General features: G+C 52.6%; 1 protein-coding gene and 1 long non-coding RNA gene across 2 annotated transcripts in view; one reads left to right on the plus strand and one right to left on the minus strand.

The window, feature by feature from the left end:
- The window catches only part of LOC140403548 (uncharacterized), a 41,543-nt gene that overhangs the window by 5,647 nt on the left and 8,916 nt on the right, over positions 1–26,980 (plus strand). The window lies entirely within an intron of this gene.
- LOC140403546 (peptidyl-prolyl cis-trans isomerase-like) lies at positions 17,253–20,058 on the minus strand. The gene is made up of 4 exons (XM_072491538.1): positions 19,735–20,058; positions 17,715–17,745; positions 17,540–17,628; positions 17,253–17,444 (listed from the first exon to the last, which is right to left on the minus strand). Exons 1-4 carry the CDS (start codon positions 19,807–19,809, stop codon positions 17,268–17,270), a joined length of 372 nt encoding a protein of 123 aa, XP_072347639.1. The 5' UTR covers positions 19,810–20,058; the 3' UTR covers positions 17,253–17,267.

The raw sequence follows: 26,980 nt of genomic DNA on the forward strand, positions 1-26,980 counted from the left end.
GGGGAAGAAGAAGGGGGGGAAGGGGGAAGGGGGGGAAAGAGGGGGGGAGGGGGGAAGGGGGGGGAAGGGGGAAGGGGGGGAAAGAGGGGGGGAGGGGGGAAGGGGGGGAAGGGGGGAAGAAGAAGGGGGGGAAGGGGGGGGGAAAGAAGGGAGGGGGGGGAAGGGGGGGGGAAAGAAGGGAGGGGGGGAAGAGGGGGGAAGGGGGGGGAAGAGGGGGGGAAGAGGGGAAGAGGGGGGAAGGGGGGGAGGGGAGGGGGGGAAGGGGGGGAGGGGAGGGGGGGAAGGGGAGGGGGGGAGGGGGGGGAGGGGGGGGAAGAAGGAGGGGGGGAGGGGGGGGAGGGGGGGGAAGAAGGGGAGGGGGGGAGGGGGGGGAGGGGGGGGAAGGAGGGGAGGGGGGGAAGGGGGAGGGAAGGGGGGGAGGGGGGGGAGGGGAGGGGGGGAAGGAGGGGAGGGGGGGAAGGGGGGAGGGAAGGGGGGGAGGGGGGGGAGGGGAGGGGGGGAAGGGGGGAGGGAAGGAGGGGAGGGGAGGGGGGGAGGGGAGGGGGGGAAGGGGGGGAGGGGAGGGGAGGGGGGGAGGGGAGGGGGGGAGGGGAGGGAGGGGAGGGGAGGGGGGGGGGAGGGGAGGGAGGGGAGGGGAGGGGGGGAGGGGAGGGAAGGAGGGGAGGGGGGGAGGGGAGGGGAGGGGGGGAGGGGAGGGAAGGGGGGGAGGGGAGGGGGGGGAGGAGAAGGGGGGGGAAGGGGGGGAGGGGGGGGAAGGGGAGGGGAGGGAGGGGGGGGAAGGGGAGGGGAGGGGGGAGGGGGAGGGGAGGAGGGGAGGGGGGAAGGGGGGGGAGGAGGGGAGGGGGGAAGGAGGGGAGGGGGGAGGGGGGGAAGGGAAGGGGGGGAGGGGGGAGGGGGAGGGGGGAGGGGGGGGAAGGGAAGAGGGGGAGGGGGGAAGGAGGGGGGGGAGGGGGAGGGGAGGGGGGGAAGGGAAGGGGGGGGGAGGGGAGGGGAGGGGGGGAAGGGAAGGGGGGGGGAAGGGAAGGGGGGGGGAGGGGGGGTAAGGGGGGGGAAGGGGGGGGGAGGGGGGAAGGGGGGGGGAGGGGGGGGTAAGGGGGGAAGGGGGGGAGGGGGGGTAGGGGGGGGGGGGAGGGGGGGAAGGGGGGGGGGGAGGGGGGGAAGGGGGGAGGGGGGAAGGGGAGGGGAGGGGGGGGGAAGGTGAGGGGGGGAAGGGGGGAGGGGGAGGGGGGGGGGAGGAGAGGAGGGAGGGGGGAAGGAGAGGGAGGGAGGAAGGAGAGGGAGGGAGGAAGGGGAAGGAGAGGGGGGGAGGGAGGAAGGGGGAAGGTGAGGGGGGGAGGGAGGAAGGGGAAGGAGAGGGAGGGAGAAGGGGAAGGAGAGGGAGGGAGGAAGGGGAAGGAGAGGGAGGGAGGAAGGGGAAGGGGAAGGAGAGGGAGGGAGGAAGGGGAAGGGGAAGGAGAGGGAGGGAGGAAGGGGTAGGGGTAGGAGAGGGAGGGAGGGAGGAGGGGAAGGAGAGGGAGGGAGGGAGGAAGGGAAGGAGGAAGGGGAAGGAGAGGGAGGGAGGGAGGAAGGGGAAGGAGAGGGAGGGAGGAAGGGGAGGAGAGGGAGGGAGGAAGGGGAAGGAGAGGGAGGGAGGAAGGGGCAGGAGAGGGAGGGAGGAAGGGGCAGGAGAGGGAGGGAGGAAGGGGCAGGAGAGGGAGGGAGGAAGGGGCAGGAGAGGGAGGGAGGAAGGGGCAGGAGAGGGAGGGAGGAAGGGGAAGGAGAGGGAGGAGGAAGGAGAGGGAGGGAGGGAGGAAGGGGAAGGAGAGGGAGGGAGGAAGGGGAAGGAGAGGGAGGGAGGGAGGAAGGGGCAGGAGAGGGAGGGAGGAAGGGGCAGGAGAGGAGGGAGGAAGGGGCAGGAGAGGGAGGGAGGAAGGGGCAGGAGAGGGAGGAGGAAGGGGCAGGAGAGGGAGGGAGGAAGGGGCAGGAGAGGGAGGGAGGAAGGGGAGGGAGGGAGGAAGGGGAAGGAGAGGGAAGGAGAGGGAGGGAGAGGAGGGAAGGAACAACAACAGGCAGGTGGTTGCAAAAACAAGGTGGGAGTAAAGCCCCTTTGTACTGTTTGTTTGCTGGGCCCCTCCGGGCTGAGTTCCTGGCCGCTGCCCCGTTTTCCAAACTGTCAGGCCTTCCTCATTACATCTCGTGAGCTTGGTCCGGGACGTGAATATTGAGTGGTTGCTGGGTCCCTCCCGGGCTGATGATCCCTTACACCAGCAGGGAGGGGATCAGTTCCATTGGGTGGTCATGCCATGGCGGAGCCCTACTTGGGCTGAAGACTTCTTTAAACCAGCGTCATTTACCTCAGTGTGGTGACCTAGGGTAGAAGCACGAATTGTGTTTTTTTGCTGGGCCCCCTCCTGAACTGAAGATACCCAATCCTCCCGCCCCCCCAGCTTCACCCTGAATCTCTCACCTCAGGCACCATTCCATCTACAGTGCCCCACCCTCCTGTGTTGCTGACCTCCTCCAACAGTGCTCCTTGTTCTCTCTTCTCTTCACTTCCCTGCTTTGCTCCTTCCAAGGGGAATTCCACCCTGCTCTTCCCCTGCCAACCCCCTTCCCACTATCTATTTTGTGAATTAAATTCCAATGCGACAAAACCCACATTGGGGTGGGCGTGGCACTTGCCCTGATGGCCGACCAGAGCCACCTCTGCAGGGGTGGTAGCCTCTTCGGCCTCCACTGCTCTTGCAGCCCCGCCACCTATCCGGTTGCTGACCCGAAAGCTGGGCGTAAAGTGCTACGCTCACCCCACCGTCTCTTAGAGGCGCGCGTTTGCGCGATGGCCAGGGTCGTTGGCCCCTCGGACATTGTGGCCGCCTCTCGAATGTACGGGAAAGTCGTGTTCTTCCTTGGGGCCAAGAGGGCGGTTCACCTCGTCCTTGAAAAGGGGCTCGCAGTGGGCGGGACTTGCGTAGCAGTGGACCCTCTTGAGGCCACTGCCGAGCGGGTCATATTGTCCAATGTCCCGCCTTACATCCCTACCGAGCTCCTCCTCCTCCCCCACCTCCAACTACTGGGGGAGGTTCGTTCTGAGGTAGGGCCGCTCCCTCTCGGCCTGAAGGACGCCCCCCCTCAGGCACATCTACTCCTGACGCCAGGCTTTCATCTGCTTGGCCCGGGAGGATGTATTAGAGGGGGGATTTGAGGTCTCCCATCTAGGGGAGACCTTCCGCATCTTCTGGTCTGCAGATGGCATGCGGTGCCATGCCTGCAAGAAGGTGGGGCACTTGCGGAAGAACTGCCCCGCTTCCAAAGCCACCACTGACACCAAGGTGGCTGCGACTGGCACTGCCAGCCCCCTCTCCCTCCATTGACATTACCACCCCGACCCTACTGGCCAGTCAGCTGCAGGAAGGAACGCATCCACCAGGCCGCAAGGCCCGAGAGAAGGCATCCACCAAGCCGCTAGGCCCGAAAGAAAGCAAGGCGGGGTTCGGCTCCAAATACCCCCGACCCCATCAGCCTTGAGACCCCTGCGCCCTGGAACTCCGGCCTGGGGGCCACCGCGGACACTCAAGCTCATCCCAGGCCCATTGATGCCTCAGCGCCGGGTAGAATCATAGAATTTACAGTGCAGAAGGAGGCCATTCGGCCCATCGAGTCTGCACCAGCTCTTGAAAGAGCACCCTACCCAAGCCCACACCTCCACTCTATCCCCATAACCCAGTAACCCCACCCAACACTAAGGGCAATTTTGGACACTAAGGGCAATTTATCACAGCCAATCCACCTAACCTGCACATCTTTGGACTGTGGGAGGAAACCGGAGCACCCGGAGGAAACCCACTCACACACTGTGAGAACGTGCAGACTCCGCACAGACAGTGACCCAAGCCGGGAATCGAACCTGGGACCCTGGAGCTGTGAAGCAATTGTGCTAACCACCATGCTACCGTGCTGCCCGTTGTCGTTTTGGCACGGGTCAGCAAGGGGGGGGGTGGTGAGGGGGGTTGGTGATGTGCGCGCACCCAGGCCGGCGCAGAAGACGGCAACATCTCGAACCCGGGGGCAAAGTGTTGAGGAAGGGGGGGCGTTGCGAGAATGGAGATTTCTTCGGCGCAGGATACACCACGCAAGCAGCGCCACTCCTTGGAGGGGGGGGGTAGAGAAACATCATGACCCACCCGGAACGGAGCGGGTGGCGCCCCGACCCTTGCCCCTCAACATTACACTGCACCCCTGGAAGAGATTAGACAAAGTCCATCATCTGTCGACCCCTGAGCTGTCGCAGCTGCCCGAGCTGGACGCCTCGGGGCCGGGTGCAAGCGAGGGCCCGTTCCGCCTGGTGCTATTTTGCACCCAGAGGCATTCCTTTTTACAACGCCGGAGGAGTCGAAGACGGCTCCCTGACCTCAGGGTCATTGGGTGGTGGTGGCGAGGAGCGCCTCCTCTCTCCGTCCCAGCCTTCGACACCAGTAGTCCCCATCTCCACCCTGGAGCTTTTTCTGGAACTGTTTCTGGGTCTATCCAGTGGCCTGGCGTTGCAAGAGAAGGGGGGATCTGAGCCGCCATCTCCCTCTGGCCTGGCACAATAGAGGAGTCTGCAAGGAACCCATCTGTCGACAATCCGGGATGTGGGATCGAGGCAGACCCATGGCTGGTTGGTGGGACCGTGCCGTCCGCCACACTCAATATGGCAGAGGACTCGGTCCCAGACGGCGATTGCCTGGAGAAGCACGGTTGCACGGGGGATACTTTTGGGTCTATCAGCAGCGAGATGGTGGATTGCCCTCGTGGCCGACACCAAGTCGCCCCATAACCCCCAGGGGAACTCCGGGATTTCCTGTGCGCAAACCGCGGTTGCCGAAACTGAGAGCAGCTAGCCCTCGACCGGTGGTCGGACTTGGCGCTGCTCATCCAGTCTTCTCGCACCTACGTTAAAGAGGCGGGAGATGCGGACGCTTCTGAGCAGCACTGGCAGAAATCTTTCCTCGCCGGACTCCTGAGGGAGCAGAGGGGTTTGCTTGCGCTCCTCTGCTCCTTCTGAGCACTGAAAAGGTGAAGACAGCGCTTTACTACTGACATGGAGGTGACCATAGCCAGCCTTCACATTAATGGCAGCAGGGACGCCTTCCGCAGGTTCCAGAACTTCTCGGTCCTCCGGGACGGGAAGTATGCAGCGTGCTTCCTGCAAGAAACCCACACCGCTCCAGGAGACAAAGCCACATGGCTCCTGGAGTGGCGAATGGGGGGGGGGGGGCGGTGAGGGGGTGGTCTACGTGAGTCACCTAACCTCACATTTCGGCGGGGTGGCTACCCTTGTTGGCCCCACATTTTCAGCCGGAGATCTTGGGGTTCAAGGAGCCAGTGCCAGGCCGGTTGCTGCACTTGACGTTCCGCAAGGGGGCCGAGGTACTTCACTTGGCGAATGTCTACGCTCCCCAGGCTGGCCAGCAGCAGACGACTTTCTTCGAACAAGTGTCCACTCATCTTGGTACCATCGCCTCGGGCGGGTGCATCGTCCTGGGGGGGGTTTAATTGCGTCCTCGGGACAAAGGACCGCCTTGGTACCCAATGCAGCTCTCACGCGGTGGTGAAGTTTTTTAAAATATATATTTTTTATTCTCCTTTTTTCACATTTCTCCCAAATTTATACCCACCAACAACGAACAATAATCAGTAACAAATATGTCAATCCCCATATCAATAACAATGATCCCATCCTCCACCAAACCCCAAACATTCGCCCGCATGTTCACATAAACAAACGACAAAAAGGAATCAGAAATCACCCATAGTCACCATCAACACACACTGTCCCCCTCCCCCCAATCCTCCCACCCACCCTCCCAACTAATGTTTGATGTAATCCAGTTCTTGAAAGTGCATGATGAATAATGCCCATGAATTGTAGAACCCCACCATCCTTCCCCCTCAGTTCAAACTTACCTTCTCAAGAGTCAAGAATTCCAACAAGTCCCCCCCGCCACGCCAGGGCACAGGGTGGAGAGGTTGCTCTCCATCCCATCAAGATCCGCCTTGGGATCTAGCGGGGGGGGTGGGAGGGGGGAGTTACTGGGTTGCTGCTGCTGGGGAGAGGGGGAGCTGGAATGGGGTGGGGTGGTAACGGGGAGGTCCAGGTGGGAGTGGTCTGGGGAGGCGCTGAAGGCAGTGGTTAGAGGGGAGCTGATATCAATAAGGGGTACATAAAGGAAAGCAGGAGAGTAGGGAACGGGAGCGGTTGCTGCAAGAACATCTGAGGGTGGACAGGCAATATGCGGAGGCACCGGAGGAGGGACTGTACAGGGAAAGGCAAAGGTTACACGTAGAATTTGACTTGCTGACAACGGGTACTGCAGAAGCACAGTGGAGGAAGGCACAGGGTGTACAGTATGAGTATGGGGAGAAGGCGAGCAGGTTGCTGGCCCATCAATTGAGGAAAAGGGGAGCAGTGAGGGAAATAGGGGGAGTGAGGGATGAGGAAGGAGAGATAGAGCGGGGAGCGGAGAGAGTGAATGGAGTGTTTCAAGGCATTCTATAAAAGATTATACGAAGCTCGGCCCCCGGATGGGAAGGAGAGAATGATGTGCTTCCTGGACCGGCTGGAATTTCCTAAGGTGGAGGAGCCGGAGAGGGTGGGACTGGAGCACAGATCGAGATAGAGGAAGTAGTGAAAGGAATTAGGAGTATGCAGGCGGGGAAGGCTCCAGGACCGGATGGATTTCCAGTCGAATGTTATAGGAAATATGTGGACTTGCTTGCCCGATACTGATGAGAACCTTTAATGAGGCGAAGGAAAGGGGACAGCTGCCCCCGACTATGTCGGAGGCAACGATATCGCTTCTCCTAAAGAAGGAAAAAGACCCGCTGCAATGCGGGTCCTATAGACCTATTTCCCTCCTAAATGTAGACGCCAAGATTCTGGTCAAGGTAATGGCAATGAGGATAGAGGATTGTGTCCGGGGTAGTCCATGAGGACCAAACTGGGTTTGTGAAGGGGAGACAGCTGAATACGAATATACGGAGGCTGCTAGGGGTAATGATGATGCCCCCACCAGAGGGGGAAGCGGAGATAGTGTGGCGATGGATGCCGAGAAAGCATTTGATAGAGTGGAGTGGGATTATTTGTGGGAGGTGTTGAGGAGATTTGGCTTTGGAGATGAGTATATTAGATGGGTACAGCTGCTGTATAGGGCCCCGATGGCGAGCGTGGTCACGAATGGACGGGGGGTCTGCGTATTTCGGCTCCATAGACGGACGAGGCAGGGATGTCCTCTGTCCCCATTATTGTTTGCACTGGCGATTGAGCCCTGGCAATAGCATTGAGGGGTTCCAGGAAGTGGAGGGGAGTACTCAGGGGAGGAGAGGAACACCGGGTATCTCTTTACGCGGACGATTTATTGGTGTATGTGGCGGACCCGGCGGAGGGGATGCCAGAGATAATGCGGATACTTGGGGAGTTTGGAGAATTTTCAGGATATAAGCTGAACATGGGGAAAAGTGAGCTGTTTGTGGTGCATCCAGGGGAGCAGAGCAGAGAAATAGAGGACTTACCGCTGAGGAAGGTAACAAGGGACTTTCGCTACTTGGGGATCCAGAAAGCCAAGAATTGGGGTACATTGCATAGGTTAAACTTAACGCGGTTGGTGGAACAGATGGAGGAGGACTTCAAGAGATTGGACATGGTATCCCTGTCACTGGCAGGGAGGGTACAAGCGGTTAAAATGGTGGTCCTCCCGAGATTCCTCTTTGTGTTTCAGTGCCTCCCGGTGGTGATCACGAAGGCTTTTTTCAAAAGGATTGAGAAGAGTATCATGAGTTTTGTGTGGGCTGGGAAGACCCCGAGAGTGAGGAAGGGATTTTTGCAGCATAGTAGGGATAGGGGGGGTCTGGCGCTACCGAGCCTGAGTGAGTACTACTGGGCCGCCAACATCTCAATGGTATGTAAGTGGATGGGAGAAGAGGAGGGAGCGGCGTGGAAGAGATTGGAGAGGGCGTCCTGTAGGGGGACTTGCCTACAAGCCATGGTGACGGCGCCATTGCCGTTCTCACCGAAGAAATACACCACAAGCCCGGTGGTGGTGGCTACTCTGAAAATTTGGGGGCAATGGAGACGGCATAGGGGAAAGACGGGAGCCTCGGTGTGGTCCCCGTTAAGAAATAATCATAGGTTTGCTCCGGGGAGAATGGATGGGGGATTTGGAACATGGCAAAGAGTAGGAATAACACAATTGAGAGATCTGTTTGTAGATGGGACGTTTGCAAGTCTGGGAGCGCTGGCCGAAAAATATGGGTTGCCCCAAGGGAATGCATTCCGGTATATGCAACTGAGGGCTTTTGCGAGGCAACAGGTGAGGGAATTCCCGCAGCTCCCGACGCAGGAGGTGCAGGACAGAGTGATCTCAAAGACATGGGTGGGGGACGGTAAGGTATCAGACATATATAGGGAAATGAGGGACGAGGGGGAGATTATGGTAGATGAGCTGAAAGGGAAATGGGAAGAAGAGCTGGGGGAGGAGATTGAGGAGGGGCTGTGGGCTGATGCTCTAAGTAGGGTAAATTCATCGTCCTCGTGTGCCAGGCTAAGCCTGATACAATTTAAGGTGTTACACAGGGCGCATATGACTGGAGCACGGCTCAGTAAATTTTTTGTAGTAGAGGATAGGTGTGCGAGATGCTCGAGAAGCCCAGCGAATCACACCCACATGTTCTGGTCATGTCCGGCACTACAGGGGTTTTGGGTGGGGGTGACAAAGGTGCTTTCGAAGGTGGTGGGGGTCCAGGTCGAACCAAGCTGGGGGTTGGCTATATTCGGTGTTGCAGAAGAGCCGGGAGTGCAGGAGGCGAAAGAGGCTGATGTTTTGGCCTTTGCGTCCCTAGTAGCCCGGCGCAGGATACTGTTGATGTGGAAGGAAGCCAAGCCCCCGGTTGTGGAGACCTGGATAAATGACATGGCAGGGTTTATAAAGCTGGAACGGATTAAGTTCGTCCTAAGGGGATCGGCTCAAGGGTTCACCAGGCGGTGGCAACCGTTCGTCGAATACCTCACAGAAAGATAGAGGGAATGGAAAAGAAGAAGACAGCAGCAGCAACCCGGCGGGGGGGGGGGGGGGGGGGGAGGAACCAGAGGGATTCTCAGGGATGCTAATATATAAGTATAATATGTTGTTATAGATAATTGTATATGGGACGGTTAAAACATATTTTTGGAGAATATTTATCTGGGACAAGGCAGTTGCCATTTAGTTTTGTTTTTGTTTCTGTTTATATATTATTTATTTCTTGTTTATAAAACTGGCCATTGTTATTTATATTGCGATATTACTGTGTAAAGGATACACAATGTACTGTGATGGTTGGCCAACAATTTTCAATAAAATATTTTTTTTTTAAAAAAGATCCGCCTTCGGGCGATCAACGAGGCGAAGGCTACAACATCTGCCTCCGCACCTGTTTCCAACCCTGGCTGGTCCGACACACTGAATATATCCACCCGGGGGCCCGGGTCCAGTTTCACGTGCACCACTTTAGAAATTACCCTAAAAACCTCCTTCCAGTAATCCGCTAGCTTTGGACTGGACCAAAACATATGAACGTGATTAGCGGGCCCCCCCCCCCGCAAGGTTCACACACACATCTTCCACTCCTTCAAAGAATCGGCTCATCCTCGCCCTCGTGAGGAGTGCTCTGTATACCACCTTCAGCTGTATCAGCCCCAACCTCGCGCTCCGTAAACCGCTGACACTACCCCCTTCTCTAGTCCCCCTGTCGTCAGCACCTCCTGCAGCAATGTGGAGGCCGGCTCCACCGGGAAGCTGTGTATCTCCTTTCTGGCAAAATCTCGAACCTTCATGTATCGAAACATTTCCCCTGCTCCAGCCCATACTTCGCTTCCAGCTCCTTCAGCCCTGCAAACCGACCCCCTAAGAAACAAATCTTTTAGTGTCTTAATCCCCTTCTCCTCCCATTTCCGAAAATTTCCATCCCACCTCCCTGGCTCAAATCTGTGGTTCCCCCGAATCGGCATTTCCCTTGACCCTGTCCCCAACCCGAAGTGTTGGTAAAACTGCCTCCAAATTCTCAATGAAGCTATTATTACCGGACTCCCTAAGTACTTCCCATGGGCTATCGGGAGCGCACCTTCTCCACATTCGCCGCCCAGTAGTAATACATCCGGTTCGGAAGACCCAAACCCCCTGTCTGCCTTCCCCTCTGTAGCAGCACCTTTCTAATTCTGGCCACCTTCCCTCCCCATATGAACAAAGTAATCCTTCCCTCAATCTCTCTGAAAAAAGCCTTTGGCAGGAAAATCGGCAGGCATTGAAAAATAAACAGAAATCACGGCAGCACGTTCATTTTAACCGCCTGTACCCGACCCGTTAATGACAGAGGGAGACCATCCCACCTTGCTAGATCACTCTCCCCACCAAACTAGAAATGTTGTACGTGCGGAGCCCCCCCCCCCCACCTCTCCCGGGCAACCTGCACCCCCAGGTACCTAAAGTGAGTCCCTGCCCTACGGAATGGCAGCCCCCCCCACCCCCCCCCCCCCCCCCCCCCCCCCCGGCCGAGACACCACAAAATACTCACTCTTGTCTAGATTTAGTTTGTACCCGAGAAAGACCCAAACATTCAAAGCAGCTCCAATATTCCCCCTATCGACACACTCGGTTCAGACACGTTTAATAGCAAATCATCGGCATATAAGGAGACCCTATGCTCTACCCCCTTGCCCCCCCCCCCCCACCCCCCCGCACTATTCCTTTCCATACCCCCGAACTTCTTACTGCGATGGCCAACGTCTCAATCGCAAGTGCAAACAGCACGGGGGACATAGGACATCCCTGCCATTTTTGCGGTCTTGGGGAGTCCGTGGACCATGTCTGTGTTACATGTTTCAGGCTGCGCTCCCTTTTTAGTTTTCTAACCAATCTTTTGCTGGAGTTTTGTTTGCACTTCAGCCCCACGCTCCTAATCTACGGGCACCGGGTGTGTGGAGAGGAGCGAGGAAGGCGGAGGACCTCCTTGTGAACCTGCTCCAGGGCCTGGCTACGCGCACCATTTATAGGTCCAGGCAGCGGGCAAACGAGGGGGTCATCTCAGTCTGCCCCTCTTCCGCGACTACATTTGCGGCCGGGTGTCCTTGGAAAGGAAGCATGCGGTGTCCATGGCACCATCGAGGCCTTCCGTGCCCGGTGCGCACCGCAGGGGTTGAGGTGCTTTATTGACCCCTTTAACTGCACTCTTATTTGATGTTTTTAAGTTTCTGTTGATCTTTGTTATGTTCGAACAATGCCCCTAACAGGAGCGCCCTGATTTGTTAAGTTCTAGGTGTAACATAAGCGGCTTCCTTGTGGTGCACTTGACAAAGGAAGGTTCAGAAGTGGAGATAACTTCAACACGTTTATTAAACTATTTACACTTCTATTACTCGGGTTCGACACTACTGCTAATCCTACTATAGCTACCCAGACTGACTAACCAGTTGCTGCAATCCACGTGGTGGGTGTAATATTGAATCAACGTTGTGTCTGTACTTGCTGACTGTCTCCACTGGAAAGAGGCAGATCATGTGTGTGGTGTCCTTTATATATGGGTTGGTGTAATGCCCTCTTGTGGTTGTGTCATCTCTGTGTATCGTGAATGTCCATTGGTCGTGTCCTATCTAACTGATCTATTGGTTGAGTGTGTGTGTGTGATGTCTCTTGTGCTCCCTCTAGGGTCTAGCTAGCCTACATGCATTTACATTGATGCACATCACCACATCCCCCCTTTTTTATATGTTACATATTTTCTGTACACGTTGAGAAAATTGAACAAAGAACAGATAGATAAGGTAAGGTTTTTACAAGTCATGGGAACAGTGATTAAACAATAAGTCCAAATCATTTGTGTGAGTCCAAAAACCATCAATCATCATGGTCAAATGTCTCTCTTCGTTATGAACGCCATCAACGTCCCTGTGCCAAAGAAGTGGCCAAATCACTTTGCTGTCTGATTTGGAGTCCCTTTCTTTTTTGATGTGTGTGATGATGCTGTCGGATGGCATCTTGTAGCTGATAAGGTGTTGACGGTGAAGAGGTACCATCAACAGTATCAGTCAAGGTCATGGATGTGCCATATGTTGAAGTTGGATAAGACTGTACATACTGGTTCTGGCCACATGCTGTGCAGGAAGGGTGATCCTGCTGAGAACCGTTGAAGCTTGTCGAATTGGAAACAGAATTGCTGCTCGCATAAGTATACGTCCCCATCAAACGGAGTGTGAAATTGAGCTCTTTGCCTTGACTGTATCGAGTTACCCTGGCTCATTGTACATTAGCAGGTCCCAATTTAGCTTTTCCACCCATCAAAGTATATGGTGCTTACATGCCTTGCACTGCAATACTGAACAACCTCTGTGAGCCAAGCTTCACCTGAGTATATTTCCCCCTCCCAAACTCGACTCTCCATAAACAATCAGAGTTCAGACCCCCACAACCAAACAGCCCTCCTTTCCCTCTGAGCATGGTAATATGAGCTAATCTCCTCATCTCAGCACATACCTTCATACGGTTAGGAGAATAAAATCTCCCTCATCCTCAACTCCCCGCTCTTCCGCCCTCTTCTTACTCTCCTTTCCCCAACTGTCACTCCTTCCTCCCTCAACTCAACCACATTCCTTGGTATCCTTCCTATCCACATCACTTTCTTTCCCCAACTACCCTGTAAAAGAAAACACTGATACAAACACATCAAACACTCCAAAGATTGGATGATATTCCACAAAATAATTCTTTCATGATTACAAACAAACTGTTCCTTTGGACTAGGAGGACCTGCAGCATGTATGTGAAAGCTCCAATCTGCACCTCCCCAGATAATCTTCACAAGAACTTCGGCGGGAGCAGAGTGCAGGGGCCTGTGGGGAGGTAAGTTTTTGATTTAAAAACACTTGCCTTACAGGAGCAGTCCTCAGAATTTCGGCAGCAGCAGAGTGCAGGGGCCTATCGGGAGGTAAGTTTTTGATTTAAAAAACACTTACCTGGTCCCGATTCTGTTCTTTTCTGTTTTATATTTTATTTTTTTAATATAAGGCGGGAACCGGACGTTCGACCCGCGGACTTCTGGGAAGGTTCCCCCCCCCCCCACAACCAATAAATTCTGGTGGAGAGGAAACCCGAGACACTACACGTGTAGTGTCTCCCACCCGCCCTCCTCCTCTAACCTAATAATAAGACCCATTGGTGTGAGGTAAGTGCCATATTATATTATTATTTATTTATTTATTAACCAGAACTTGGTTGGAAGTTAGAGGGATGGCAGGGAAGGTAGTGCAATGTTCCTCCTGCAGGATATTTGAGGTGACGGATGCCATTAGTGTCCCTGCTGATTTTACCTGCAGGAAGTGCAGCCATCTCCTGCTGCTCCAAGACCGAGTTAGGGAACTGGAGCTGGAGTTGGATGAACTTCGGATCATTCGGGAGGCAGAGGGGGTCATAGATAGCAGCTTCAGGGAATTAGTTACACCAAAGATTGGAGATAGATGGGTAACTGTAAGAGGGACTGGGAGGAAGCAGTCAGTGCAGGGATCCCCTGCGGTCGTTCCCCTGAGAAACAAGTATACCGCTTTGGATACTTGTGGGGGGGGGGGGGGGCTTACCAGGGGTAAGCCATGGGGTACGGGCCTCTGGCACGGAGTCTGTCCCTGTTGCTCAGAAGGTAAGGGGGGGAGAGGAGCAGAGCATTAGTAATTGGGGACTCGATAGTCAGGGGCACAGATAGGAGATTTTGTGGGAGCGAGAGAGACTCACGTTTGGTATGTTGCCTCCTAGGTGCAAGGGTACGTGATGTCTCGGATCGTGTTTTCCGGGTCCTTAAGGGGGAGGGGGAGCAGCCCCAAGTCGTGGTCCACATTGGCACTAACGACATAGGTAGGAAAGGGGACAAGGATGTCAGGCAGGCTTTCAGGGAGCTAGGATGGAAGCTCAGAACGAGAACAAACAGAGTTGTTATCTCTGGGTTGTTGCCCGTGCCACGTGATAATGAGATGAGGAATAGGGAGAGAGAGCAATTAAACACGTGGCTACAGGGATGGTGCAGGCGGGAGGGATTCAGATTTCTGGATAACTGGGGCTCTTTCTGGGGAAGGTGGGACCTCTACAGACAGGATGGTCTACATCTGAACCTGACGGGCACAAATATCCTGGGGGGGAGATTTGTTAGTGCTCTTTGGGGGGGTTTAAACTAATGCAGCAGGGGCATGGGAATCTGGATTGTAGTTTTAGGGTACGGGAGATTGAGAGTATAGAGGTCAGGAGCACATATTTGACTTCGCAGGAGGGGGCCAGTGTTCAGGTTGGTGGTTTGAAGTGTGTCTACTTCAATGCCAGGGGTATACGGAATAAGGTAGGGGAACTGGCAGCATGGGTTGGTACCTGGGACTTCGATGTTGTGGCCATTTCGGAGACATGGATAGAGCAGGGCCAGGAATGGTTGTTGCAGGTTCCGGGGTTTAGGTGTTTTAGTAAGCTCAGAGAAGGAGGCAAAAGAGGGGGAGGTGTGGCACTGCTAGTCAAGAACAGTATTACGGTGGTGGAGAGGATGCTAGATGGGGACTCTTCTTCCGAGGTAGTATGGGCTGAGGTTAGAAACAGGAAAGGAGAGGTCACCCTGTTGGGAGTTTTCTATAGGCCTCCTAATAGTTCTAGGGATGTAGAGGAAAGGATGGCGAAGATGATTCTGGATAAGAGCGAAAGTAACAGGGTAGTTATTATGGGAGACTTTAACTTTCCAAATATTGACTGGAAAAGATATAGTTTGAGTGCATTAGATGGGTCGTTTTTTTGTACAATGTGTGCAGGAGGGTTTCCTGACACAATATGTTGACAGGCCAACAAGAGGCGAGGCCACATTGGATTTGGTTTTGGGTAATGAACCAGGCCAGGTGTTAGATTTGGAGGTAGGTGAGCACTTTGGGGACAGTGACCACAATTCGGTAACGTTTACGTTAGTGATGGAAAGGGATAAGTATACCCCGCAGGGCAAGAGTTATAGCTGGAGGAAGGGCAATTATGATGCCATTAGACATGACTTGGGAGGGGTAGGTTGGAGAAGTAGGCTGCAAGTGTTGGGCACACTGGATATGTGGAGCTTGTTCAAGGAATAGCTACTGCGTGTTCTTGATAAGTACGTACCGGTCAGGCAGGGAGGAAGGCGTCGAGCGAGGGAACCGTGGTTTACCAAAGAAGTGGAATCTCTTGTTAAGAGGAAGAAGGAGGCCTATGTGAAGATGAGGTGTGAAGTTTCAGTTGGGGCGCTTGATAGTTACAAGGTAGCGAGGAAGGATCTAAAGAGAGAGCTAAGACGAGCAAGGAGGGGACATGAGAAGTATTTGGCAGGTAAGATCAAGGAAAACCCAAAAGCTTTCTATAGGTATGTCAGGAATAAAAGAATGACTAGGGTAAGAGTATGGCCAGTCAAGGACAGGGATGGGAAGTTGTGTGTGGAGTCTGAAGAGATAGGCGAGATACTAAATGAATATTTTTCGTCAGTATTCACTCAGGAAAAAGAGAATGTTGTGGAGGAGAATGCTGAGACCCAGGCTATTAGAATAGATGGCATTGAGGTATGCAGGGAAGAGGTGTTGGCAATTCTGGACAGGCTGAAAATAGATAAGTCCTCGGGGCCTGATGGGATTTATCCTAGGATTCTCTGGGAAGCCAGGGAAGAGATTGCTGAGCCTTTGGCTTTGATTTTTATGTCATCATTGGCTACAGGAATAGTGCCAGAGGACTGGAGGATAGCAAATGTGGTCCCTTTGTTCAAGAAGGGGAGTAGAGACAACCCCGGCAACTATAGACCGGTGAGCCTCACGTCTGTTGTGGGTAAAGTCTTGGAGGGGATTATAAGAGACAAGATTTATAATCGCCTAGATAGGAATAATATGATTAGGGATAGTCAGCATGGCTTTGTGAAGGGTAGGTCATGCCTCACAAACCTTACCGAGTTCTTTGAGAAGGTGACTGAACAGGTAGACGAGGGTAGAGCAGTTGATGTGGTGTATATGGATTTCAATAAAGCGTTTGATAAGGTTCCCCACGGTAGGCTATTGCAGAAAATACAGAGGCTGGGGATTGAGGGTGATTTAGAGATGTGGATCAGAAATTGGCTAGCTGAAAGAAGACAGGGTGGTGGTTGATGGGAAATGTTCAGAATGGAGTTCAGTTACAAGTGGCGTACCACAAGGATCTGTTCTGGGGCCGTTGCTGTTTGTCATTATTATAAATGACCTAGAGGAGGGCGCAGAAGGGTGGGTGAGTAAATTTGCAGACGACACAAAAGTCGGTGGTGTTGTCGACAGTGCGGAAGGATGTTGCAAGTTACAGAGGGACATAGATAAGCTGCAGAGCTGGGCTGAGAGGTGGCAAATGGAGTTTAATGTAGAGAAGTGTGAGGTGATTCACTTTGGAAGAATAACAGGAATGCGGAATATTTGGCTAATGGTAAAATTCTTGGAAGTGTGGATGAGCAGAGGGATCTCAGTGTCCATGTACATAGATCCCTGAAAGTTGCCACCCAGGTTGATAGGGTTGTGAAGAAGGCCTATGGTGTGTTGGCCTTTATTGGTAGAGGGATTGAGTTCCGGAGTCATGAGGTCATGTTGCAGCTGTACAAAACTCTGGTACGGCCGCATTTGGAGTATTGCGTACAGTTCTGGTCACCTCATTATAGGAAGGACGTGGAAGCTTTGGAACGGGTGCAGAGGAGATTTACCAGGATGTTGCCTGGTATAGAGGGAAAATCTTATGAGGAAAGGCTGATGGACTTGAGGTTGTTTTCGTTAGAGATAAGAAGGTTAAGAGGAGACTTAATAGAGGCATACAAAATGATCAGAGGGTTAGATAGGGTGGACAGTGAGAGCCTTCTCCCGCGGATGGAAATGGCTAGCACGAGGGGACATAGCCTTAAACTGAGGGGTAATAAATATAGGACAGAGGTCAGAGGTAGGTTCTTTACGCAAAGAGTGGTGAGGCCGTGGAATGCCCTACCTGCAACAGTAGTGAACTCGCCAACATTGAGGGCATTTAAAAGTTTATTGGATAAGCATATGGATGATAATGGCATAGTGTAGGTTAGATGGCTTTTGTTTTTTGACTTCCCATGTCGGTGCAACATCGTGGGCCGAAGGGCCTGTACTGCGCTGTATCGTTCTATGTTCTATGTTCTAAGCCAAGCCACACATGCAGAACAGCCCTCCCACACTGAGCATCACAGCCATTTGAAGCCACTCTCCCAGTCCTTCTGATTGTCTACTTTATGCATCTGACCACCACGTTCCCCAACAAACTCATCCTCAAAATACTCCTTTCCCACAAAAAAAACGACTTACCAGGTCCTATGTGCTTCAGTTCGAAATTCTCATCCTTAAACTTTTCTCCGTAGATGGACTTCCCACCAGTGCCTTCGTGCTTGGTGAAGTCACCACCCTGAACAATTGAAAGTTGAACAGGAAATGTAGTAATTTACTCAAACAGGTGAAGAGATATTCCCAACTAGATCTAAAATAACATTGCTCATTTACCTGGCACATGAAATCAGGAATGACTCTGTGGAATATCGAGCCCTTGTAACCGAACCCCTTCTCACCAGTGCACAATGCACAGAAATTTTCTGCAACAAAGTTATTCAGATTAAGAGCTCACCTTTAAACAACGGAGATTTTCCTCATCTCAGCACAATTAGTTTCTGGGACTTACCTGCAGTTTTTGGGACCACATCTGCCCTCAGCTGAAAGAGAAAAGCCATGCACAACATCAGTGTACCCATCATGGACAATATTAAAAACACCACAGCTTTACAGACGCAATCATTTTTAAAAACTTGTCTCAATGACAATTACTCAAGAACAATTTTCATACACAGCAACAGTATAAATAGGACATACAAAAACTTGTTTGTAGGATACAATTAATTACTGGAATTCTGATCATTAAAGCATCTAACCCAATAGAGATTTTTCAATTTTCTTTTGCAGGAATCCCCAAACTCTCAGGCTTCCAGGCAAATACACTCATCTGTGGGGTGTGTTACAATTCACTCTTTTAGTTGCTGTGGCAACATCCACTTTTGCATACATGTTGTAGCCTGGAGCTATAGAGAGTGATGACAGCGGCGCCAATATTCTCTCCATCACATGGCGGACCAGTATCCTCTGCGGCTCTTACCACTTGCCATGGGCATGTGTTAGAAGGATTTGCAGGGTAATATGTAACCTGTTTGGTCACATTATGAACACACCGTCCTTGGCCATCAAGTACTGGGGTGGGAAGTGAACAAAGAGATTCTGGCTCAGAGGCAGTGATGCTACTCACCCCACCACAAGGCCTCCACTGACAGTCAAAAGAATCCTAATTTCAGAGAGTAAACCATGATGTGGAGATGCCGGCGTTGGACTGGGGTGGACACAGTGAGAAGTCTTACAACACCAGGTTAAAATCCAACAGATTTGTTTTGAATCATTAGATTTCAGAGCTCAGCTCCTTCCTCAGGTGAATGAAGAGGTGGGTTCCAGAAACACTCCATCTGGACCTGTAAAGACTTAATTACCTACAAAGACTCTCATTCAAAGTATCGTCTTGCATCATTGACTTTGTCTATATATGTGTTTCTGGAACCCAGCCATAAAGGTGGCTGCTGAAATCCACCAGGTTCTCCTGTAATGTGCTTGAGATTCCAGAAAGTTCCAAGTGCATTTCAGACACACGCATCCAGACGTGAAAATACTTTTTGAAATTCTGTTGTCTCAATACCTCCTTGGTACTTTACAGACTAGCAAATCCTACCCCAACCTATCAATACTCCTTTGCATTTCACTGCTCGTTATTCTAGGTTTGAGACCTGGAGTAAGCCCACATCTACCCTCAGCACCTCGTTCCAAAGCAGCAGTCTCCAAATTAATGGTCACCCCAACTGCCCCCAAATTAATGGTCACCCCAACTGCTCCCAAATTAATGGTCACCCCAACTGCCCCCAAATTAATGGTCACCCCAACTGCCCCCAAATTAATGGGAACCCCAACTGCCCCCAAGTTAATGGTCACCCCAACTGCCCCCAAATTAATGGTCACCCCAACTGCCCCCAAATTAATGGTCACCCCAACTGCCCCCAAATTAATGGTCACCCTAACTGCCCCAGCAGGTGTTGACCAAAACTAACCAAAAATTACACAAAATCAAAAATGTGTGCAGATTGCCACTTTCACCATCTAAACAGCAATTCATCTCCAGTTCCTGCACGCTTACTTGTAAAATTCAACTGTCCACCTGATATTTGTTTTGTCTTATTTTGATCACCACTTCAGCTTGGCCACAGATCAACAGTAATAATGAACAGCACCAATGCCGTGTCCACTTTCACAACCCGCAGGCAGCCTGTGTTTCAGGGCTCACTTCCTCTCAGTTTGTCCCTGGGTCCCAATTTGAGAAAGTAAAACATCTGTGAAGCACTTTGTGATGTTTTTCCCGGAATGAATCCCGACATGAAAACTGGCTGTTTTCCTTCTGTTATTCTCCTGCCTCCCGATTTGCTGCTGGGTTTTCACCGAAGGTTCCCGTGTCCACTCCCTACCAACTGGATCCAGATGTATATTCCTCGCTACGGAGTATTTCCAATTAGTTGTATAATAGTTGTCCCCTCCCTTTGGCGAGTGCGTTTGTGCAAAACAGGAGTGAGCCTTGAAACTGCTCCGAGAGCGCAAAGTCCAGGAGCCAGACTCACCTCCATCACGATCCGGCCCAGGGGTTCACCGCCCGCAGAAACGTCCATGAAAACGCGGGGATTCGGAGCAGCCATCCTGATTGCTGAATAACGTGAAAATACCTTCGTCTGTGTGCTGAGGGCGTGGGGGATTTTGCAGAAATGCAGAAAGTATCCGGTTGCGCGCAGGAAGAAACCTGTCTGAGCGATTGGGAGACAAGCTACTTACCCCGCCTTTGCCAAAGGCAATGAATTGATTTCCTCGAACAAATGGTGGACAGGCTTTCAGGAGTCAGGAAAGTGAGTTATTCATCGCAGGATTCCCACTTCTGACCAGTGTCTGGTCAATGGTAAGATCCAGGATGTTGATTGTGGGGGATTCAGCAATGGTAATACCATTGAATGTCAAGGGGTGATTCACAGTTAGATTCTCTCTATTTGGAGATTGTCATTGCCTGGCATGTGTATTGTGCGAATATTATTTGCCACTGATCAGCCCAAGCCAGGATATTGTCCAGGTCTTGCTCCATATCAGCATGGACCTGCTTCAGTATCTGAGGAATCATGAATATTGCTGAACATTATGCAATCATCAGTGAACAAACTCACTTTTCATCTTATGATGGAGTGAAAATCATACACACATTGCTAAGCCAACAGCATCTGTGCTGGCTTGGCAATGTTCATTAGGTGGATGACAGCTGTATACCCAAAGGACTTCTGTAAGGTTAACTGGCCATGACGTACACACATGCGCTACAAGGACGCCTGCAAGGAAGTAATGAACATGGTGCACATCAACACGGACAACAGAGAGACACTGATGGATGTGACCTCTGGAGACTGGCTGCTCAGACAGGCATCGGTAGAGGTGAGCATAAAGGGACGATGTTCCTGATGGCAGGGGAGTCCAGAATCAGGGATCACAGTCTAAGGGTACAGGGTGAACCATTTAGGACTGAGAATAGGAGATTTTTTTTTTGCCCAGAGTGGTGAGCCTGTAGAATTCACTACCACAGAAAGTAGTCGAGGCCAAAATATTGCATGATTTCAAGAAGGAGTTAGATATAGCACTTGGGGCTAAATAGATGAATGGATATGGGGGAAAGCGGGACCAGGTTACTGAGCTGGATGTCAGTGAATCTTAGCCCATTTTCTTCCTCTGAAGCAAATGTGGCCCCGACTGCCATGCCTGAGGTCAGAGTGGGGTCCTGTGACTTCCGGGTGCGGCGATGACCAGCTAAGTCGCACGTTTCGGCAGCTCCCGGTGGAACGGACTTTTGGGCTCTTAATAGGAGCCCCACCGGCAATTTTAACGGCTAAAAACACTGTGCGGTAAACCAGAGGGGAATTCCCCCTGGACACAGATGGAAAAAGGAGAGGAAAGTGGCCGGATTGCGGAGGATCCTCTAGAGCAGCGGCAAGGAAAGCAAGCACAAAGCAAGATGGCGTCGGAAGGTGGCCGTCTAGTATGGGGCCCTGACCAACAAGAGTTCCTGCGGCGCTGTGTGGAAGAACTTAAAAAGGAGATGAAGAAAGAGCTGCTGGCCCCAATATTACAGGCGATTGAGGGGCTAAAGGAGGAACAAAAGACCCAGGAGCAGGAGCTTCGGGTCGTGAAGGCAAAGGCCGCTGATAATGAAGACGAAATACAGGGCCTGGTGGTGAAGACAGAGATGCACGAGGCACAACACAAAAGGTATGGGGAAAGGCTGGAGGTGTTGGAGAATAATGCGAGGAGGAAGAATTTAAGGATTCTTGGTCTTCCCGAAGGTGCGGAGGGGGCGGACGTCGGGGCATATGTGAGCACGATGCTTCACTCGTTAATGGGATCGGAGGCCCCGACAGGCCCATTGGAGGTGGAGGGAGCTTATCGAGTTATGACGCGATGACCGAGGGCTGGAGAAATACCTCGAGCCATAGTGGTGAGATTTCTCCGATATAATGACAGAGAGATGGTCCTCAGATGGGCGAAGAAAACTCGGAACAGTAGGTGGGAGAACGCGGTGATCCGATATATCAAGATTGGAGTGCGAAGGTGGCGAGAAGGAGGGCGAGTTTCAATCGGGCCAAGGCGGTGCTTCACAAAAGGAAGGTCAAATTTGGAATGCTGCAACCGGCAAGACTGTGGGTCACACACCAAGGGAAGCACCACTACTTTGAGACGGCAGAAGAGGCGTGGACATTTATTGTGGAGGAGCAGCTGGAATAGGCGGGCCAGAAAAAGAACGTTTGGGACAAAGTGGTGGTGTGATTACGTGGGGTGAAGGGGGGGAAAAAGGGGGAAGGGATGATTTCTCAAGTTGTTAATCTTGCGACCCTGTAACTTTTTCTCTCTTCCCCATGTCGTGGGGGAGGGGGGGGGGGGAAGGATGAGGAATTGTGGGCGCCGGCCATTAGGGGTGGGGCCAAGTGGGAAACGCGGGCTTTGTTTCCACGCTATGGTAATCATGGCGGGAACAGGGAAGCAGGAAGGAGGGGGCCTCTCACAGTGGGGGCCGAGGTCACGGGGGGAAGCCGAGGTCAGCCAGAGTTTGCTGACTTCTGGGAGCAACATGGGGGGTGCAATTATGCTAGAAGAGGATCTAGCGGGGGGGGGGGGGGGGATTAACTGGGTTGCTGCTGCTGGGGAGAAGGGGGAGCTGGTACGGGGTGGGGTGGTCGAGGCGGGAGGGCGCCGTCGGGGGGAGATACGGCTACGTGGGAACCGGGTGAGGAGCTGGATTAAAAAAGGGGATGGCTAGTCGACAAGGGGGGAGGGGGTAAAGAGCCCCCCAACCTGGCTGATCACGTGGAACGTGAGAGGGCTGAACAGGCCGATTAAAATTGCACGGGTACTCGCACACCTAAAGAAATTAAAGGCAGATGTGGTTATGTTGCAGGAGACGCATTTGAAACTGATAGACCAGGTCAGACTACGCAAAGGATGGGTGGGGCAGGTGTTTCATTCGGGGTTAGACGCAAAGAACAGGGGGGTGGCTATATTAGTGGGGAAACGGGTACTGTTTGAGGCAAAGACCATAGTGGCGGATAGCGGGGTAGATGCGTGATGGTGAGTGGCAGATTGCAAGGGGAGGCGGTGATTCTAGTGAATGTATATGCTCCGAACTGGGATGATGCCAATTTTATGAGGCGAATGTTGGGACGTATCCCGGACCTAGAGGCGGGAAAGTTGGTAATGGGGGGAGACTTTAATACGGTGCTGGACCCAGGGCTGGACAGATCGAGGTCCAGGACCGGCAGGAAGCCGGCTGCAGCCAGGGTGCTCAAGGACTTTCTGGAGCAGATGGGAGGAGTAGACTCCTGGAGATTTAGCAGGCCTAGGAGTAAGGAGTTCTCGTTTTTCTCCTATGTCCATAAAGTATATTCACGGATAGACTTTTTTGTATTGGGAAGGGCGCTGATCCCGAAGGTGACAGGGACGGAGTACACGGCAATAGCTATCTCGGACCACGCTCCACATTGGGTGGACCTGGAGATAGGGGAGGAAAAAGAACAGCACCCGCCCTGGAGAATGGACATGGGACTGTTGGCAGATGAGGGGGTATGTTTAAGGGTGAGGGGGTGTATTGAAAGGTACTTGGAGCTTAATGACAATGGGGAGTTCAGGTGGGAGTGTTCTGGGAGGCGTTGAAGGCAGTGGTTAGAGGGGAGCTGATATCTATTAGGGCACATAAAGGAAAGCAGGAGGGTAGGGAAAGGGAGTGGTTGCTAAAAGAACTTTTGAGGGTGGACAGACAATATGTGGAGGCACCGGAGGAGGGACTGTACAGGGAAAGGCAAAGGCCACATGTAGAATTTGACTTGTTGACTACGGGTAATGCAGAGGCACAATGGAGGAAGGCACAAGGTGTACAGTATGAATATGGGGAGAAGGCGAGCCGGTTGCTGGCCCACCAACTGAGGAAGAGGGGAGCAGCGAGGGAGATAGGGGGGGTGAGAGACGAGGAGGGAGAGATGGAGCAGGGAACGGAGAGAGTGAATGGGGTGTTCAAGGTATTCTACGAAAGATTATATAAAGCTCAGCCCCCGGAAGGGAAGGAGAGAATGATGTGCTTTCTGGATCAGCTGGAATTCCCTAAGGTGGAGGAGCAGGAGAGGGCGGGACTGGGAGCACAGATTGAGATGGAGGAGGTAGTGAAAGGGATTGGGAGCATGCAGGCGGGGAAGGCCCCGGGACCAGACGGATTCCCGGTGGAATTTTATAGGAAGTATATGGACTTGCTGGCCCCGCTTCTGACGAGAACCTTTAATGAGGCTAGGGAAAGGGGGCAGTTGCCCCCGACTATGTCAGAGGCAAAGATATCGCTCCTCCTAAAGAAGGAAAAAGACCCGCTGCAATGCGGGTCCTATAGGCCCATTTCTCTTTTAAATGTGGATGCTAAGATTCTGGCCAAGGTAATGGCGACGAGGATAGAGGACTGTGTCCCGGGAGTGGTACATGAGGACCAGACTGGGTTTGTGAAGGGGAGACAGCTGAACACGAACATACGGAGGTTGCTAGGGGTAATGATGATGCCCCCGCCAGAGGGGGAAGCGGAGATAGTGGTGGCGTTGGATGCCGAGAAAGCATTTGATAGAGTGGAGTGGGATTATCTGTGGGAGGTGCTGAGGTGTTTTGGCTTCGGAAATGGATATATCGGATGGGTACAGCTGCTGTATAGGGCACCGATGGCGAGTGTGGTTACGAATGGACGGGGGTCTGATTATTTCCGGCTTTACAGAGGGACGAGGCAGGGATGTCCCCTGTCTCCGTTATTGTTTGCACTGGCGATTGAGCCCCTAGCCATGGCACTGAGGGGTTCCAGGAAGTGGAGGGGAGTGTTTAGGGGAGGAGAAGAACACCGGGTATCTCTGTATGCGGATGATTTGTTGTTGTATGTGGCGGACCCGGTGGAGGGGATGCCAGAGATAATGCGGATACTTGGGGAGTTTGGGGATTTTTCGGGGTATAAATTGAACATGGGGAAAAGTGAGTTGTTTGTGGTGCATCCGGGGGAGCAGATCAGGGAAATAGAGGATTTACCGCTGAGGAAGGTAACAAGAGACTTCCGATACTTGGGGATTCAGATAGCCAAGAATTGGGGAACCTTGCACCGGCTTAATTTAACACGATTGGTGGAACAGATGTAGGAGGACTTCAAGAGATGGGACATGGTGTCCCTGTCACTGGCGGGTAGGGTGCAGGCAGTTAAAATGGTGGTTCTCCCGAGATTCCTCTTTGTGTTTCAGTGCCTCCCGGTGATGGTCACGAAGGCTTTTTTTAAGAGAATTGAGAAAAGCATTATGAGTTTTGTGTGGGCCGGGAAGACCCCGAGAGTGAGGAGGGGGTTCTTGCAGCGTAGCAGGGATAGGGGGGGTTAGCACTACCAAGCCTAAATGATTATTACTGGGCCGCCAATATTTCAATGGTGTGTAAGTGGATGGGAGAAGGGGAGGGAGCGGCGTGGAAGAGATTGGAGAGGGCGTCCTGCAAGGGGACCAGCTTACAAGCAATGGTGACGGCACCGTTGCCGTTCTCACTGAAGAAATACACTACAAGCCCGGTGGTGGTGGCAACATTAAAAATTTGGGGGCAGTGGAGACGGCATGGGGGAAGGACGGGAGCCTCGGTGCGGTCCCCGATAAGAAATAACCATAGGTTTGTTCCGGGGAGAATGGATGGGGGATTTGGAGCATGGCAAAGAGCTGGGGTAGTACAATTGTGAGATCTGTTCGTAGATGGGACGTTTGCGAGTCTGGGAGCGCTGATGGAAAAATATGGGTTGCCCCAAGGGAATGCATTTCGGTATATGCAACTGAGGGCTTTTGCGAGGCAACAGGTGAGGGAATTCCTGGGTGGGGGATGGTAGGGTGTTGGACATATACAGGGAAATGAGGGACGAGGGGGAGATCATGGTAGATGAGCTGAAAGGGAAATGGGAAGAAGAGCTGGGGGAGGAGATTGAGGAGGGGCTGTGGGCTGATGCCCTACGTAGGGTAAACTCGTCGCCCTCGTGTGCCAGGCTAAGCCTGATACAATTCAAGGTTCTACACAGGGCACATATGACTGGAGCACGGCTCAGTAAATTTTTAGGGGTAGAGGATAGATGTGGGAGATGCTCGAGAAGCTCAGCGAATCACACCCACGTGTTCTGGTCATGTCTGGCATTACAGGGGTTCTGGGTGGGGGTGGCAAAGGTTCTTTCGAAGGTGGTGGGGGTCCGGGTCGAGCCAAGCTGGGGGTTGGCTATATTCGGGGTTGCAGAAGAGCCGGGAGTGCAGGAGGCGAGAGAGGCTGATGTTTTGGCCTTTGCGTCCCTAGTAGCCCGGTGCAGGATATTGGTTATGTGGAAGGAAGCCAAACCCCCGGGTGTGGAGACCTGGATAAACGACATGGCAGGGTTTATAAAGCTAGAACGGATCAAGTTTGTATTAAGGGGTTCGGCTCAAGGGTTCACCAGGCGGTGGCAACCGTTCGTCAACTACCTCACAGAAAGATAGAGGGAATGAAAAGAAAGAAAGACAACAGCAGCAACCCAGGGGGGGGGGGGGGATCCGGGCGGGCTCTTAGGGATGTCATTGTATATGTACAGACATTTGTTATAGGTAATGTATATTGGACTGTTGGATTGTATCTTTGGAGAGTAACTATTTTTGACAAGGCAGTTGCCATTTAGTTTTGTTTTTGTTTCTGTTTATATATTATTTATTTACTTGTTTAAAACTGGCCACTGTTATTTATATTGCCTTATTGTTGTTTAAAAGAAAAACTATGTACTGTTATGTTTGGCCAAAAAATCCTGAATAAAATATATCTTTTTAAAAAAGAGTGGGGTCCTGTGCCACATCAGGCGACGCCAAACACAAAGTTGCCCACCATTGCGCAAACCATCATCTTTTGAGATAGAAGGCTGTCAGTGAATGATGGTAAAACACTGCAATGTGTCAATCTCTGCTGAGAGACAATTAAAGAAACTTGCTACAACTGTTGGTTTCAAATCACATCCTGTAATAACCTGCTCAAGACCTATGGGGTGAACATAGAACATAGGGAGCAATCAGTCTCCCCGTGAGTCTCGCCGAATATGAGCTCCCCCACTAAGAGTACGGGGAGCCTGAGGACATTCATGATAGAGAACAGTACAAAGTCGGCCAGGGTTGGTATGGACAGGTCAGACCCGGCTGGGATCTGACGTATATTGCGGTTATTGCGTTGCAATCGGCCAAGTTTTCTTTTGACCAGCTTGGTGAGGACTCATTTGTGGCCTACAAAACATCCCTTGCA

This window comes from Scyliorhinus torazame, chromosome 28, assembly GCF_047496885.1.
Source record: "Scyliorhinus torazame isolate Kashiwa2021f chromosome 28, sScyTor2.1, whole genome shotgun sequence".
In the NCBI taxonomy this organism is placed as follows: Eukaryota; Metazoa; Chordata; class Chondrichthyes; order Carcharhiniformes; family Scyliorhinidae; genus Scyliorhinus; species Scyliorhinus torazame.